This window comes from Vanessa atalanta, chromosome 29 (genome assembly GCF_905147765.1).
Source record: "Vanessa atalanta chromosome 29, ilVanAtal1.2, whole genome shotgun sequence".
Taxonomy (NCBI): domain Eukaryota; kingdom Metazoa; phylum Arthropoda; class Insecta; order Lepidoptera; family Nymphalidae; genus Vanessa; species Vanessa atalanta.
The window spans coordinates 1,814,771-1,834,132 of NC_061899.1; the positions used below are offsets into that span (position 1 = coordinate 1,814,771).

The 19,362-nt window shown below is 31.9% G+C and overlaps 1 protein-coding gene across 3 annotated transcripts in view; it reads left to right on the forward strand.

Moving 5' to 3' along the window:
* The window catches only part of LOC125075001 (synaptotagmin-7), a 322,472-nt gene extending 307,865 nt beyond the window's left edge, over positions 1 to 14,607 (forward strand). The window contains exons 5-11 of one of the 3 annotated variants that reach the window (XM_047686531.1): positions 1,550 to 1,558; positions 4,290 to 4,430; positions 6,867 to 7,043; positions 8,487 to 8,567; positions 9,371 to 9,539; positions 11,837 to 12,049; positions 13,497 to 14,607. In XM_047686531.1, the coding sequence (XP_047542487.1) occupies positions 1,550 to 1,558; positions 4,290 to 4,430; positions 6,867 to 7,043; positions 8,487 to 8,567; positions 9,371 to 9,539; positions 11,837 to 12,049; positions 13,497 to 13,597 (891 nt within the window). In that variant the 3' untranslated portion in view covers positions 13,598 to 14,607. The other 2 variants (XM_047686532.1, XM_047686533.1) reach the window with 2 other exon arrangements.
* The last annotated feature ends 4,755 nt before the right edge of the window (positions 14,608 to 19,362 follow it).

Below are 19,362 nucleotides of genomic sequence, written 5' to 3' on the forward strand. Positions count from 1 at the left end.
CACACAACGCGCTGCTTATTCTGGTTTGTGTTTTGTGTATATTGGTTTATAACCGAAGTATTACTTGGTGGCAGGGCTTTGTGCATATATGGCTGGTTACGTAACACCCACCCATCAGATATTCTACCGTCAAACAACAATTAGTATTGTTCTGAATGAGCTATTGTAACTACACCAGGGACAAGTCGATGTAAGGAATGGTTAATATTTTTTACAGCACCAATGTCAGTTAGTGGTGGTGACCACTTACCACGCGACCCGTAAATCCATTTGGAAACATTAGATCCGATTGACTTGAAATTTAGCATCGTTCCTTCATTCAGAACGTAGAAGAACTAGAAAATGGTTTTAGTAAATTTCAACTTTAAGATTGAGAGTTGTTTTGTGCGAATTTTATTTTGTACAAAGTCGGGAAGTTCAGCTAGTCATAATATAGTCGGAATACGTAAAAATAACACGTCTGCTGTTACAATACATTCATGACAAAAAAACCACAGAAGATTAAAATGATTTAAAATGCAGCTTTTAAATATATTCGAAGGAGTTCAACGATCGTTTTATACTACAATGACAATAACACCAAAAAAGAACAAAGTTCGCTTACAAAGGAAATTTTAAAATTATAACCACAATTAAGATATTACAAATAATAAACAGTAGTGATATTACAATATCAGTGAAATCCTCTAATATATGGGTTCTTAATCGTTTTTTTAAATATATTTAGAGATTTTGAATTTACAACACTTAGAGGCAAAGAGTTATACAGCTGTGCTCTTTCAAATGAAATAGTTTTAATGCCGTACTTGGTTCGAGTTTTAGGGTTTTGGTTTTAAAGGTAATTTGAGAATGAGTAAGTTTTATTAATATTTTTCCGAATAAGACCACACCACAGTATGTAATCTACACACACAATAAAATATACATACATTATTTGTCGAAAACCGATGGCCCAGAGGTTTGAACATGCGAATCGTAACCGAAGATTGTGGGTTCAAATCCGGACATTAGATACTAAATTTTGATTAACTTATAATGTGTGTTATGGTTAAACAACCGACACGTGTCGGATGAAATTCTGACACATGAACCATTGTTGATTTAAACGTGTTCACATTTTCATCATCTTATAGATTACAATCTGTCTAGATTTATTACAAACTAACGGTACATACTATGCAGTAACGTAAATACGATTATTAATAACAATTTACGTTTAACAATAAATCGAGAACATATTTTAAACCTTATTTACGTATTAAATCTCACTCGAAACGCAGATACGCTTTTATTTAAAGAAATCATTACAGGATTTAAATTACGAAATCACGCGTTACAAACATGACGTTAAGATATATGCAAATATTTATAATAAATATACACGCATTCAGATCGTACCTCCTAAACCTTAGTCCATCGTGTTCTATCGTAGCGTTAAGTGATGAGAAGCAAGTGAAAAGTCAGTGATAGTGTTATCTTTCCCTTTTTCTCTTCTAATATATCTAACTTTTTGGTTCTTTTTCCATGCTATCTCCTTCAAAAATGGTAGGTAGAAGAGGTTGTATACGAAAGATATAGAAATGACAAACATATATATATATATATATATATTTATAGTGTGGAGCTTCTTATGATTAATTTTAAAATGCAATTTATTACGAACTTTATATGAATTGAATCGCTTTTAATTTCATTTAGAATAGAGCTTGCTTTAAATTTATATTTTGATGATTATAAATAATGCTGAAATCGAACGCTTTAGATAAAAACAATATTAAAACCACTCAAAACTGGATACTCACTTATATAGATTTGTCACAATAAACGAATATTATATAACATTCTAGTTTGTAATGTACACAATAGAAGATTAGTTATATAATTAATTAATTTAATTTTCAAGTATATAATTTTTATCTTAACGTAAATTAATTTACATAAGATAAAAATTTAAAAAAATTAAAACATATATTAGATATATAGAATAACATATCATTATATATATATTAAAAACACAAGCTGTAGTATCACATTTGATAAACTCAAATGATTAAAAAACACGCACTTAAAAATAACAAAACACTTATAAATATTTGATTTGGCACATTAGCACAGAACTTGCACTGAGCACTGTCACGTTTGACCAACAATGCCAACATTGGTTGATACATACATTTTTAATTGCGTTAACCATTACTTAGATTGTATTTATACATAGAATTAATATAGTACATTAACAATCTCAATAAGAGATATTTAAATGACGTTAAATACTAAAGTATATAAGAAACACATAACAAGCAATTATTCTAAAAAACATATGACATTGGACAATTGGCACCAATATTGGTAACCAATGTACGTAAATATAATTTTTACTCAAACAACTTGTATGATTTATACTTAAATTAAAAAAATAATGATATCCGAAATTATCATGGACTATGGATAAATTTTGAACAGAGAAAATTTAACATGGGGTTTAATTTACGGTCAATTGACCGCCATTTAATCGCTGATTAAAGCCCTAATTCAGGGCTGGAAGACCCTCGGCCAACCGTGGAGTATCCTATTATTACTTTCCAAATAAATTGAACAATTATTTAATGTTCGCTGTTTCAATAATTTATTGCGAAACATATTAAATTCTTGTAACAAACATTATGAAGATACAGTAAAATACAAGATATATACTTTTATACGTACTATATAGTATGTTAGAGTTGTTTAAACATCGCAATTGGGATTTTAATTTTGGTAAAAAAAAAAATATAAAAAAATATGTATTTTTTCCTGTACTTTACATTGTTACATAGACAAAGAGTTTTTATCAAGGACATTAATAAGTTACTAAACTTACAAATAAAAAGTGCAGTTTACTCAATTCGAAAGTTAAAACTAACTCAATACGAACTTCGAAACTCAAACTTGACTATTTGAGTTCAGACAAATGTATTTAATTAAAAATTTGAAACCTATTTAATAACTTCATTAATACGCATTATCATACTCGGTTACTATATTCAGAAAACGATTCGTTTTGCTTACGAGCCGTCATGCAATTTAAAATACCCTTCGAAGTCATACATGTGTCAAAATATAGAAAAACTCGTAACCAAAAAACGATCGACTTATATACAATAACGATTCGTTAAATAGTAATCGAGTGTTACAAACCGACTTAAAAAAAGAGTTTCTATTATGGACGCGTATGGTTTTTTTTTTTTTAAATTAATAAAAAGCATTTTAAATAATTTATTTAGCATACCATCTAAGCCGGGGTGGCTTAGATATGTAGTCTAGTTTATAGAAGTATTATAAAAAATCTACCTAGTTACGTCATCTATATAGTTACGTCAAAGTCATTATAGAGTTATCTTTAAAAAGAAATACAATTCTCACAACCTCTACCAGATCAGATTCACTTTTCAGTTTCGGAAACGCTTGTAAAAGTGAGATTAACTAATCTGTCAAAATACTCGAAGCTCATTGGTCGTGTGTTACGTCATCACTTGCAAGCGACCAATTAAAATTCTGATTTGGTATTTTACTCTGATCACGAGATTAGGACCAGTGATTTAAATTCTCATACAATTGTTTTGTTTATTTTAAACGTAAATATAACACGATAATAATACGATACTTTGCATGAGGAAATAGATTTTAAATAATAAATACATACAAATAAATAACCTTTTGCCCACAATATGTGTACTTAGGTAAGTTACTTTAATGTCTAAATTGTTAATATTTTTATGACAAAAAAAAATTATTAATAATTTAGTTACTCTTTCTAATTATTATGTACATAAATAAAAATTTCACTATTAAATATATGAAATATTTTAGCATATAGTTTCAAATAGTTTTATTATGATTAGGTTAGTAATATTAGATGTATTCGTATTGCAATTCGTAAAGCAATATTAATTAATGATATTGTGCAACAATTATTATCAAGATTCTTTTTTTTTTTTTTTAATATTTCCATCGCTTATTAATAAAAGACTTAACCTTAAAAACAATTTTATAAAATTCTAATAATTGTTGCACGTTGTATCCTTATAATGAAAAAAATTGTTAGATTTTTTTTTACAGCCGGTAGTTTACGCATGCATACAAAAAGACAACTAATTAATTTAACATATAAAATAACTTTCATTATCAATAAAAACTATCCGCCTGTTATGATAAATCTGCAATTAGTGGTTTAAAAGAATTTGCTATCACGAATACATCAGGCGCTATTCAAAGCGCCGTATATAGTGTATACCAATCTGGACTCACAGATGGCGTTCCTTCAGAACCGGTCCATCTCATTGGTGGACATGTACATCGACAACTCGGAGCCGTCAGAGAACGTTGGCCAGATCCATTTCTCGCTGGAATACGACTTCCAAAACACTACCTTGATCCTTAGGATTATACAAGTAAGTATAGTTTATGCGTGTGTTTATTACAGCAATTCGTGGATTTATCAAATGAAATTGGATTTCAAGGTAATTCTTTCTTTCTTTTTAATAGTGTTACGAGACTAGCCCTAGCCTCCAATACGGTGCTCCGTCATAGGATATCATAATTAATAATGTCACATTATTATTATTACATATTATTACAATGATTATTGTAATTAATTGATCAATAATTTGTACAACTTTAGTTGGTATTATTTTATAACATTTAATACTGGCATGTAACACTATTTCTTATTTTAAAAGTGATTGAGCTGTCATAAAGAAAACAATTGGATGATTGGGGCATTGTAAAAATATAGAGAGATTGAAACATCATGGTACAACATAATTTTATTTTGCCATCCCGAACTACTGAAATTACAATAGTTAACAAATCAATTTAGCTTTTTTGAACCAATCTTTGTCCACAATATGATATAAGCATAAACAAGATCGTTCCAACACATATATAATAAACATTTGATCAAATAACGAAACGAACGTCAATTTATTTCATTTCAACTGAATAGGCGTTTCCTTCCAATCTTAACAAAGAACTCGTCTGATATGATAATAACGCTGTCAATATCACGTGTTGAGAAAAACTCGAAATTCACCGCCGAACACGATTATACAATTTCAGAAATCGTTAAGCAACATTGACTGAAATTAACTGTAAAATTTATATCATAGGCATCAAAATTGCGTATAACTTAAGTCGATTTAAGACATTTCACGTTTGAGATTCGAAATAAATTCTCATAGAATAGTACTATTGATATCAGATTGATATTTAGATCGGCAATGAATGAACATTTGGACAAGTTTAATCTCGTTGTTATTTGATGAAATGTCATTTAAATTAAATTGAAGTTCGTTCGATTATTTACCCTGTTAACTTAGAATTGGTACAGTTTTAGAATAACTGAATCTTAAAGTTTATTAATCTGTTATTTTAAATACAATTTCTCAGAAGTTGTCACAATCGCCGGCTTACTGAAAGTTTTAAGATAAAATGAGTTTGTAGTACAATTTTCTCATGGACTAGAGAAATTTATTTTGCATGATATTAAATTAAAATTATTTTAATAAATATTATCTGTATATTTTTATTAATTAGGTATTAATCAAGTAATATTTTTTTTTAGTATTTTATTTTATTAGCTGTTAGTCTATTCTTTAACAAGAAACTCGAAACTCACCGCTGACCACGAGCTTGAAATGTCAAAATGTGATTATAATAATAATAAAATTGAAAAGGACATATGTATCAAAATGGCGTATCACTATACGTCGGTTGTCAACATTTCACGAGTGAGATGCGAAGTGATTTCTTACAGAATCGCACTGCATATAATTGAATTTATTCTAATTCGTTAACAGTAAAATCTAAGCTACTTGTCAGATTCGTAGAAGCCATATTCCGAAACATTTGTTTTACTCGTATGTAGTCAAAACCGAATATTACTTGATTTGTGGGTAGAGCTTTTGTGCGAGCACTTCTGGGTAGATACTTAGTATTAAATCACGGTTTGAATTTATTATTCATTAATAGAGTACTTTTTAGAAAAAAACGCCTGGATTTAGGCTCGGTTTCCATCACAAGACACTAATTATTGTAAAAAAATAGCATTGTAAATCTGTTTATTTGAAAAGAGCAACTATGCGAGTTTCTTGCCGTTTCTTCTCGCTGGAGGCTGCTTTCCGAAACGATGGTAGTATTTTAATATTGACGATTCAAAAACGCTTCGTTGTGAAGTTTACTTGAATAAACTTGTTTTGATTTGATTTGAATGATAAGTGAGCCAGTGTAACTACACAAGAGACATCATCAAGACGACCTCCGTGGTCGAGTAGTGTGTAAACCGGTTTTCATGGGTACGCCACTCCGATGTCCCGGGTTCGAATCTCGGCCGAGTCGATGTAGAAAAAGTTCATTAGTTTTCTATGTCGTCTTGGGTCTGGCGTTACTTCCGATTTCCATAACACGAGTGCTTTAGCTACTTACATTGGCATCAGAGTAATGTATGTGATGTTGTCCAATATTTACTATTTATCTTAGGTCCCAAGTGTGGTGGCCCATTGTGGGAAATAGTTAAAGTTTCTTACAAGGCCTATGTTTATGGGCGGTGGTGATCACTATCAGGTGGTCCATTTGGCTGTTCGCCAAGATATACAATAAATAAAAGAACTATACACTTTATTAGAGTGACGTCACATGGGATAGCCATCCTTAGCTTTAGCGTAGCTCATCCTGGAAGCTGTCTCTGGTACTCTGTTTCCAATAGAGGCTTTAAGTGACTATTTCAAGAACTAACAAAAGCGATTACCAGAGCCAGTTTAAATAAAGTATATCATTTTCAACTTAATGTCATACCGTGTATTTAAAGTTTGTGAACATTATTCAACCAGGGCAAGGAACTCCCGGCTAAGGATCTAAGCGGGACATCCGATCCTTACGTGAGGGTAACATTGCTGCCGGATAAGAAACACCGCTTGGAGACGAAGATTAAGCGTCGAACCTTGAACCCGAGATGGAACGAAACCTTCTACTTCGAAGGGTTCCCGATACAGAAGCTGCAGAGTCGGGTAGGTTTTGTTTAATATGATATCTATAGTACCAGTTGTCTTCGAGTTCGCTCGTGTTTTAGGCGTTGTTAGTCAGGCATTAGGGATAAAAAGTAGCACTTGGAATTCAAGCTTGCTTTTTATTAAATTTCATCAAATTCGGTTTAGGGTTTGGGGTTTGGCTGTGAGTAGCAACAGACAGACAGACATACAGACAGACAGTTACAGTTACTTTTGCAGTTATAGTATTAGTTTAGATTATAAAGAATGAAAGTTTGTTTGTATGTGGGAGTAACCTCAGGAACTAATGATCCGGTAGAAAGCTACATTATTCCTGAGAGCTATAGAGTATTAATTATATTGATATCATATGATTTTCTTTATTAAAACATTTCACCCTCGCAAAGGGGATGAGGGGGGGGGGGAAGTACTATAAAATACCGAAATTCCCTGAAATTTGGTTCAGGTTTGTAAATATTGGTATATATCGTATTTGTTTTAGACTTTTCGTAAATCTCACCACTTTTTCAAGTGAGTTTCTGTACCAATAATTACGACAAATACTGTATTTGTCTAGCGACTTAATAATCAATATGATGGCGAGGATCGACCCACCAGCAAAATCCTAGCCATTTATATACCCTTGCGCTACGCGTATCCTTTTCCACAGAATGTCATGAACCCCAAATAAATGAAATGTTGGAACGGATGATAATGATAGTGAACTAAATTGCATTTTAATTATCACAACATTAACAGCCTGTAAATGTCCCACTGCTGGGCTAAGGCCTACTCTTCCTTTGAAGAGAAGCTTTGGAGCGTATTCCACAACGCTGATCCAATGCGGGTTGGTGGAATACACATGTGGCAGAATTTCGTTGAAATTAGACACGTGCATGTTTCTTTGCGATGTTTTCCTTCACCGCCGAGCATGAGATGAATTATAAACACAAATTAAGCACGTGAAAATTCAGTGGTGCCTGCCTGGGCTTAAACCCGAAATCATCGGTTAAGATGCACGCGTTCTGACCACTGAGCTATCTCGGGTCTAATTAACACAACATTTGACTGCAATTAAGATACTATCTATTCACATATGTACCATATACTATATGAACCAGCAATACTTAGTATTTTTGTAATCCAGTTTGAAGATGAGTTAGCCAGTGTAACTATAGGCACAAGGGAATTTTTAATTACCAACGTTAGTGGCGCATTGGTGATGTAAGGAATGGTTAATATTTCTCATTGCGCCATTGTCTACGGACGGTCGTGACCATTTACCATCAGGTGGCCCATTTGAAAAGTAATAAACATATATATATATGTATATAAAATATATATAAAACATTAATAATAATACTGTAACATAATTTCGCTGCAATTTTTCCGACTATCGACGCAGTCTGTATCGAACTAATTTGGATATTTCCAATCATTACGATATACTAATATTATTCACAGGTGCTACACCTCCACGTCTTCGACTACGATCGTTTCTCGAGAGATGACTCCATCGGCGAGGTGTTCCTTCCATTATGCCAGGTAAATGAATATTTGTAAGAAAAAGTGCATCAACGCAATTGTTTAATGTTACGTATAGTCCATATCATGGATCGGCTGCGAGAGATGCTGGATGGCATGGTCTCTTTCTGAGAGAAGTAGGCTGGAGACACAAATGTAACCTATTTGTTAAACCCGTCAACCAATCTATACTCTTTTCCAACCATAATAGGAGAAAAGCTAAATACATTTGATAAGAAATTGACGCCATATCATTGGTCGAGAGCTTGATTAATCTATGATATTCACTATGGATTTGCGAAACAAAGGAGTTCTGAACGTCGACTAAACTGTTATCGGAATATTGGAAGTAAAATTAAAGTTTAAATAAGTAGTTAAGTGTAATATTATATACAGACGACCTCCGTCGTCCAGTCGAGGTCGAGTAGTGTGTATACCGGTTTTCATGAGTACGCCACTCCGAGGTCCCGGGTTCGATTCCCGGTCGAGTCGATGTAGAAAGAAAAAGTTCATGAGTTTTCTATGCAGTCTTGGTTCTGGGTGTATGTGGTACCGTCGTTACTTCTGATTTTCCATAACACAAGTGCTTTAGCTGCTTACATCGGGATCAGAGTCATGTATGTTATGTCCAATATTTAAAAAAAAAACTCTTAGTGGTGCACAATATAGCTGAGTTGTATATCGCATGAAATACATAAATCTTAGATTTGTTCATCTTTTTTCCTACTTCCATTGGAATAGGCTATCAGAAATATCATAATACAGATCATTGTATTAAAATAGCACTTCACAAATGTTAAATCAACTAATTAATACGTTTTCAGGTGGACTTAAGCGAGAAGCCATCCTTTTGGAAGGCTCTAAAACCACCAGCTAAGGACAAGTGTGGCGAACTGCTGACGTCACTCTGCTATCATCCGAGTAACAGCGTACTAACACTGACACTACTCAAAGCTAGAAACTTAAAGGCTAAAGATATTAATGGAAAATCAGGTGAGTTATAGTAAATTAGGCATCTTAAGGTCTAAATTTGGGTTGCAAGTCTTAACAGAAGATTTCTAGTTCAAATTTTATAATTTATCGGGTGCTCAGTGATAAAGAAAAACATCCGGAGTAAATCTGCTTATCAAAAACGCCATGTGTATCTGTGTAACCGAACTGAAACTGTGTAATGGAATATGCTCCAAACCTTATGGTCAAGAAAAAACGAAGCATTATCCCATCAGTGGGACATTTGCAGTTACTTTTATTTACTCTTGTTTTTGTTCATAGGTACTTATAATATCTATTACTAGCGACCCGCCCCGGCTTCGCACGGGTGCAATGCTGATACTAAATAATCTACATAATGTCTTATACCATTCACAGATTTTCTGTCATTAGACAAAACAAACCACTATGTCCCTGCGTTTTAAATCTGTAATATCTTCGAAAATATTCATTTAAATTACATGCTGTAGAGGGTGATATTAATCTAAATTAAATTCACAATGTATTTAAGGTACTTAATTGGATAAGGATTCATGCTGTATTCCTTAAAATCGCATCGAAAATAAGCCATTATTTCTTGTAAAAAGTAAAGGATAAAAAATGATTGTTGTGGGCTATCCCCAAGAGATAGACCTTTTTAAAGTTTACAATACTGTAGTACATTATTTTGATCTATCTCGTAGAGTTCAGCCAGCGTTTGCAATGTAAGCGCAAAAAATGTGTTTATTTACGACATCACTTTAGAAACCTCTGAAATTATCAGTGTTTGTCTACTATATTGTGCATGTATTATATACCTTATATAACTTCCTCTTGATTCAATATATCTATTAAAAAAATTTGCAGTTATAGGAACTGCTGATAGTTAAAACTTAGAACTTTTAGTATTATAATTTCCTAATATAATTTATTTATCATAACAAAACATGGTTACGTTAAATATCAATATTTCAAATAATTAAATGATTTTAAAAAAACGTAACGCCTGTTTATATAAAATAGCAATGACACGTGAAAGCAAAATACAGTCGCCTGCTATAATATAATGGCAACAAAATAATAAAATTTTTAAACGTACCAGAATCGGTACTGCAGAAGTCGCTTAGCGATACAAATATAAGCGCTTAACAAAATTATGTTCTTTCAACTTTGTAATAAAACAAAGTTTTCTTCGCGGTGATTATTATAAATCTTCTCAAATTTTCAGTCGCTCCGTTAATCCGCAAATTGTCGACTAAGACTCATAAATCAGGACTATCTGAAACGGCCAATTACGCGAATCATTTTGAAACTCGATCATTTCGCCTAGGCGTTTGTCAAATTAATGACCCGGGGGGTAAAAATAGTCGGAAGACAAGATTTTGTTCTCAGTTTGATTTTATAAATAGATATTCTATTGCGGAAGATAGATTGAGATTAATGACACCGACGGACAATTTTACAGCTTGTGTTGATTACAGGGTAAACAGAAACTCTACGATTTAGAATATCTAAAAGTGCACTTATGCCGTTATTGAATTGAATGATACAATAGATGACTTTGGTTTTTTTTTAATTATAAAATGACACTGAATAATAAAGCCATTCGCAAAGGGGACAATTATGTATTAAAAATAAATTCAGTAGAAAAAATTGTGATTTTTTCTAAGTTCTTTTTTTTATTGAAAATATTTAAAATATACTAAAATTATTACCATTAAAGTATCGTTACAACGGTATGCAATCTATGGAAATTCTTTGAGCGAGCAATAGCTCAATAATAAAAGTATTTGCCGAATAGAGACAAAAAAAAACGATCGTGAAGAACTTTCTGACAGTTCGCATCACGAGTCGTGCAAAAGATGATTCAAAGGCGAAGACTGGGTTCAAACAAGGGTAAACATAAATTCATGCACTTCCGGTGGGCTTATTTTTAATGTAACATGTCCTTATATAGTTTTTTTTGGACCAATAAATTTGCTATTTAACTTGACTTGATGTCAGAGTTTTGCGCAAGCCCGTCTGAGTAGGTACCCATAATGGCATGCGGGTGGTGGAAGCCAAGCTCCAATACCTAGTGTTGTTGTGTCAACGGGAGAGCCACTGAGTCACTGTAAATAAAGGCACAAGGAACATAACATCTCAATCTCCGTATTGGCGATGTAAGGAATGGTTAAGTTTTTCACTGGGCAGTGGGGACCCATAACAACAAAACAAAACAAAAAAAAAGTATGGAATATTCCAAATCGATATCATATCAGATTTAATATCAGACTCGACCATTAACAAGTACTAAATTGTAACTTTTGTGTTATTTTCAGATCCCTATGTTAAAGTTTGGCTGCAGTTCGGTGACAAACGTATCGAAAAACGCAAGACAGCCGTCTTCAAATGCACACTGAATCCCGTCTTCAATGATTCGTTCTCCTTCAACGTGCCCTGGGAGAAGATCAGAGAGTGCTCCCTGGACGTCCAAGTAATGGACTTCGACAATATTGGCCGGAACGAGCTCATTGGCAGAATACTCTTGGCTGGTATGCAGCATTCAATTCAATTCAACAATCCAAATCTGAAACACTTACATCTCTCTCCTTTTCAATCATCCATCCTCCAGCCCTTATCGCTATTTTACTTGGGGTCGGCGCAGCATGTCTTCTTCTTCCATACTTCTCTGTCGGACGTCATCTCACAAGTAACATTCTTTCTAACCATATCGTCTTTCACACAATCCATCCATCGTTTCTTTGGCCGTCCCCTACCTCTATATCCACCTACATCCATTCTCATAACCTTTCTCACAACATGGTCCTCATTCCTCCGCATAACATGCCCATACCATGACAGCCGATTTCCTCAGATAGCTCCTTTTCAAACAATTCAAAATATCTGTAAAATCAGAATTACTAAGTTAATAAAAAATTCGGGTTGTCATGGTTGCATGCTTAATCCATCCCGTGATGTCCTCCTTAGAGTCGGAGTGGGTAGCGTTATTTTTAGTGAGCATTCCAGAGCGCTGGGGGCACAAATCTGAAAGGACTTGGTGAAAAAAAATCATTAAATTTTCTCTAAGTCTATAATAACCTTTTGAACACAAACATCCAACACCTTTTTTGGGTTATGTACCGAAAAGATAAAAACAGGACCTTATTACTAAGACTTCACTGTCTGTCCGTCCCTCTGTCTCTCAACAGGCTGTATCTCAAGAACTGCGATAGCTAGACAGTTGAATTTTTAAAAAATTATCTATTCTGTTGCCGCTATAACAACAAATACTAAAAACAAAATAAAAAATGAATATTTAAGGAGAGCATACAACTAACGTGATTTTTTTGCCTTCTCTGCTCGATGTCATTAAGGTAGTCAAATATTCACAAAATACTCAGTTTTATTTTAACTTTAATAAAAAAATTAAAATAAAATAAATATTTGATAATTTTTTGTTCTGTTATATCTCCTTTTTTTTATATATATATATTTTATTTATTTATTTATGTAAATATTTATTATAGTATATATTTATATATATTTATTATATATATTTATTGTTATCTGTGTATTGTGTAATTTTATATTATGTAAGTATTATATTATGACTTAAATTACTGTACCCTTCCCATATATGTAAATATTATGATCCTCTGCCCAAAGGTTGCCTGGAAGAGATCGCTGCTGAGCGATAAGGCCGCCTGTTGCACCTCATGCAACTTTGTGTAGCAATAATGTAATTTTTAGTTTTAAGTTTAGGTGCAATAAAGGATAAATAAATAAATAAATAAATATTTAAGGGGGCATCCCATACAAAAAACGCCACTTATTGCCTATTTTTGCTCGATATAAAGAAATGTGTGTACCTGCTGCTGTTCACCTCGTCCGACTCGCGCACAAAGGATTCATCAGATCATCAGAGAGGCCTCTGAATTATCTGATCTGTAATATATGTATTAATATAAGAATAAATTTAAACTTTCTTCTCCTTTCCAGGGAAAAACGGCTCTGGCGCCACAGAAACAAAACACTGGCAAGATATGATCACCAAACCTCGACAGACCATCGTACAATGGCACCGCTTGAAACCTGAGTAAATCGTTGACATGGGGTCATTTAAACCCCATACATTGATGCGTGTTAGAAAGAAATAACACTATAGGTTAGACAGAGATCGCTCTTTGAATTTTCTTAGCGTTATATCTATTTGACGAGCAATATTAAGTGTATGGGGGTCATAATTTTTTAGACAAGACGTTTATTAGTAAAAAATAATAATAATTAATTAGAGTTATTATAATGACAGTTATTTTATTGTTGAATCGAATAAAACATTGAATATTTGTGCTACTAAAAAATTCGTTGAAATTAACTTTTGATAGAAGACATATAAATCATAAGTTTTGTCTTGTGGATGATAATGCCCCTTATCAGATAAATTCAAAACGTCATAAGACTGAATGGTTAAATAAAAGATTAATATTCGAACCTCTTCGTCGATATCATGGCTTAAGATATTGCTGAAACGAACGTTACTTTTGTATTATTTCTATTGTATATTTTCAATAATTTTAGAATTGTATCTCATTTTATGATAGAACATATTTTAACACTTTAAATTTATGGATCTTCACCAATGACCTCCTTTCTTTTAAGCAAAATCTTGGAGTTTTCTCAGTGCGGGTTAGTATTAAAAAAATGAATTGAATGAAAAAAAAAATGATCATTTTCGCTATGATATCGACAGCTAAATTTCACCTGATTCGTACTTGTCATCTATTCTGAAAGGAAAAATTTAATCCTTATTAATAAACGTGAACTTCTTTCACTATATCTGTCCTTCTCTAACTAAATCAATTGTTACGTATGTTAGACAGTGACAAAGCGTTAGGAATATGTTGTTACTGCGCGTTTATTAATAAGACGCCTTATATTATGGAAACGTTGAACATCAAAGTTTCTTAGCCATACGGCGAATTGTTAAGATTTTTATGATAAATCTGAAATGACGAGTTTTTATTGTATTTTGTTGGTATTTCTATTTTATGTGAACTTGTATGTCTGTTTAAGAGTATAAAAGTCAAAATAAATATGTATTTTTTTTTTAAATAACGCCTGACAATTTTTTACGAGAAAAAACACACAGTGATGATTTTGCTAACTTTATTTTTAATATTTAACTACAATCTTTAGAATAATTATTATTAATTTATGTCTAAAGTAATTTAAATATATTTATTTGTCTTTAATTGAAAGTAGTCTATTTTTATTTGCTAATGCTAGTCTATTTTTGATGTATTGGAAATTAGTTAATGATATTTTCAACAAGATACAAAAATTTCTCTAAATGAGGTAATATGCACTCAAAAGTTCTATGTAATTTTTATATTTCTTACCGTTTTGTAACACGTGAACAAACATCTTTGGTGCTACTATTTTCATTTTTGGACAACGTTTTTTTGATTATTTATTTGTAGTTAAAAAATATATATCATTTACATTTTAAGAATTTTAACGACAGATTTTTTAAACAACTTTGACAATTACGCTGACGTTTTAAAACTAATTCATAAAATTCGACGTTGTATGTTAGAAAATCAATGTTAAGGTTTTAATAGATTATTAATAATTGTTAAACTGTAGAAAAAATATTATTAAAGGTCGCATAGTATCGCACAAAATGAGTAGGTGATTTTAGTTCGTATTTTTTTTTTTAAATATAAATATATATACTTTTTTTGCGTGATGGAATTAAAAATGAAAAATAAATAACTGCCAATAACGCAAGTGTCAAAAAATTACGTTTTCAATTTAGAAAAAAATATATAGAAAAAAAAAAAAACATTATCTGATACGAAATGTTAGTATTTCATGGCAACATACTATATCCGTGTAATCGATACCCTAGAAATTGACAGTGTAGTTATTGTTAGTTTAAATTAGTAATTATTTATATATTATGTACATATATATTATTAAAATACATTTCTTGCTTCTTGTTATAATGTTACGAAGCTTATTTATAGATATATAATTAGTTCGAATCGATGTTGATAATCAGTTTTCAATACTGTATACATTTATAAAGATTTTATAGGTATTCGTAGAATACTTTATACACACTATGGGCTTCACTTTGACGTTCAATTAACGCCCATATCGCGACGTTATAAGAGTCATAGTGCTCTACATACTTCGACGTGTAGCCCAGAGCGTCGAAAGAGTAGGGTGTTGTTATAGTGGTTAGATCGGCTACAAATGTGACACAGTAGCAAAACTAAACAGAATAATAAAACAATAATGAAATTTTTTACCCCCTAACCGAGCTTCGAAACCCGATTTTAGGAAATTGCCAACAAAATAAAATTAAAATTTAATCGTTAAGATTATTCTTAGAAATAGTTATCTGAGTCGTTATTGGTCATACCGATACTAGTTAGATACTGTTTACGTAGTGCGTAAAACGTAGTTTTACCTTATATGATTTGTCGGGGGGCACAGTTTGAGAACCAGTGTCGATGCAATCAATACCATATTTAGTACGTGACAACGTTTTTGGAGCATATTAGATCTGATCTAGATTTTAAGGTGGGCTCAGACATAGAATCGGTGATTAATATAATATTCTACATAGTATGCTGATATATTTTTTACTCCTGGGTTTTTGGATGCGTGTAGCGTTAGTGGGAGATTATGATAAAGTGCTTCTTATTATTTTTGCTATGCATTTTGAAATAATATTTTTTCTTATCAATGTGCGCAAACGCTTATTTAGTGTTAAGCATGCACGTGATCCCGTTCAATGTGTACAAGTGTAACATGCCAACCAAGTCTCAATAATGTTTGAACAACACAATGTATCTCCAGTTCATAACAATAATATTCCAGTCTACATTCAGATAAAGGAAGTGATATTCCTTATGTAATCTCGCAACGACTAAGTAATATGTTTAGATGGTTATAATTCCGTATTTAAAACATTCAATAAACAAACGTTATATATTGATGCCGTTATAGTACATGTCAAATTTGAGAGGTCATTGTTTACATCTGTACAAATTGGATTGATATGGATTATAATTGAACTACGTGATCAGGTGTTCTGCAGTTATTATCGTGTGTCGTATGATAGAAAGAGACAGAATACTGTCATATTGTGTTCTCTTTCATTTCTACTGATCACCTAGTTCGGTGTTAGGAAAGTTAACATAACACTTCATTGTTTGAAGCATATCTTCGGTAGTAAAATTAAAAAATGTATTTAATATAAGTATAATAAAAAAAGGTCAATATGAGAGGAATTATTCTATAAATGTATATAAAATAGGAATATTTTAATGGTGACGTCATGCAAAGTTTGAGAACCAGTGCTATTTTCATACTTATTAAGGTTTTGAAATCGAATCAATCATTTTTATCTTCCTTACTCTACCTCTTATTTTTTTTTATATAAAATAGGATAAAGGTCGTAATTTATTCTTTCTAAATTATTTATTTCAGTCGTTGTTAATGTACAATATATTGACATATCATTTTTTTATGTTTCGTCAAAATAGTAGCACAAACGAGTATGTCGATGCAAAATTATTTGATCTCTTTTATTGAAAACTATTAATATTTTTTTCTAGATCATTTATATACAGTTCTGCAAATTATTAGTGCAAAACTATTTGGTTACGAAATAAAAAAAAAAAAACAACTTAGTAAAAACTTAAACATAACATTTTCGCATTGACATACTCAAATATATTTTCATGAAAACTATTAAATATAAATGTATTTTTCGCATAAATGTTTTAATATAATAAATATATTTGTTCAGTTCAATTTTTAAATTAATAAAATATATATCCGATTTTAAAACTTTCTACATCGATATTTGTCAAAGTTTTCGCGCGCTTTCGACGGTCGGCCATTTTAAATGATTGCTTGTTGGTAAAACGACGGCTCAAAATATAAATGCAATGCGATCGATGTCTATTTTGTGCAATATAAAATAATTATTAGGAGAATTGTGATTTAACGATATAGTTGATTATTTTAACATATAATAATGTTTTAAAAATATATAATATCATAATAATAATAAGTCTGTGTTTAGATATAGTTAAAAAAAAAAAATGTTAAAAAATTGTATTTATATAGACTGTTACCGTAATGATTGGCTTGTCTATAATTAATTACGTAGTTTTGTCAAAAAAAAAAAAACATAGTTTTTCTGCCGTGTTATAATGAATATTCAATTTGATTTTGTCTAATTTAAAATTATACCAAATAGCTGTATGTTTATATAATACGTATTTAAAGTGTTGAGAATTAATGTATTATGTATTTATTATACTTGTGAAATTAATTATTCCCAAATAAATTATTGAGTTAATATTCATTTTTATTTAGATAAACATATTTAGAAAATATCATAAAATATTTATGATTCTACTATAAACGCAAAGACAAAAAGGCACTGAAATTTGTAACGTAATCCATTCATAAAAGTTTTTTCTTAACTCTCACGAAATGACAAATCTCAACATTAAAGGGGATAAAAGTAGGAAGGTTAATTGTGAGTAAACTGGACCATAAATCGTTCGGATAAATCAGCTCTATAATAAACTAAAATTAATTAAATTAGTGTTGTTTTGTACCCAATGGCCTATACAGCGTCACATGGGGGGGGGGGGGGGGAGTTAAAATACTCAAGCCTGGTCTTAGTAGCCCACTTAAGGGTTAGAATACGCACGTCCTAAGAGTTCATGCTGAAAGCCTGGACCTAGTTTTACGACACCGTCGACTTCGGGAGGAAGGAATGACGGATGCATATACCTAGGCGTCGGCGAGTCGATATAAATGACCTCGGTGCGTGTATACATAATACAGTTACCTAGTAGATCAATGTTAGTCTATCAACAGGGACGTATAGGACGTGCTTAAGGCACCTACGGATCGGTTAAGGTAAATCTAAGGAGCTATACTTACTTACTCTGATATAAGTGGATTTAGAAAAGATAAGTATTAATTTTGTAGCTCTAGTGGTCAAGATTACAGATACAAAGGCAAATTATTTAAAAAAAATCAGATGTAGTTCTGAGCTTAAAAATTAGCAGTGTTGTCTAGGGAAGGCCTTGCACCAGAAACGTCTTCGTCTCTATCGGATTGTATCAGATTATGAAAGTGTCACGGTGCGAAAACAAAGTCGAAGAGGGAATCTCTGGTTTCTTAATGGGTTATCATGGTGTACTGGTGCGCGCTAATCGTCCTGGGCACCAGCGAGTTTCATAAAAAAGTAATGAGTTTTTCCAGCGGAAAAAAAAAGATTATGAGAGTGAGGAGTACTATGACTAATAATCTCATACGAACTCGACTAGTCTTCATTAAGAATATTGGTAACGACCACGTTTGGTCAGAATCATCATCATCACAAAGACCACATAGTCCTTTAGTCCTCAATCCTTCAATAAATATATAATATACTAGCTATCGTCCGCGGTTTTGCTAGTGTTTAAGCAGTTGGTCGTCAAGGGCTACGCATATAAAAGTAGCCTTTGTCTCTCCTTGGAGTTAAAACTTGCTTCATACCTAATTTAATGAAATTCGGTTCAGTGGTTTCGGTCATGAAAGAGCAACAGACAGAATAACTTTCTCATTTATAAGATTAGTTTAAATAAATACTTAATTATAGTCATAAATTGATTCAATGGTCAATGAGACTGACGGTTTTGTTAACCTTTTGCCGTCCACTGCTCTACTCAAACTCAAACTATGTATACTCTATTCGAATCATAACAGGAAAAAAGCCAAATAAACAAAATTTGACAGCAAATTGACGCGATATCATTGGTCGAGAGCTTGATTAATCTGTGAT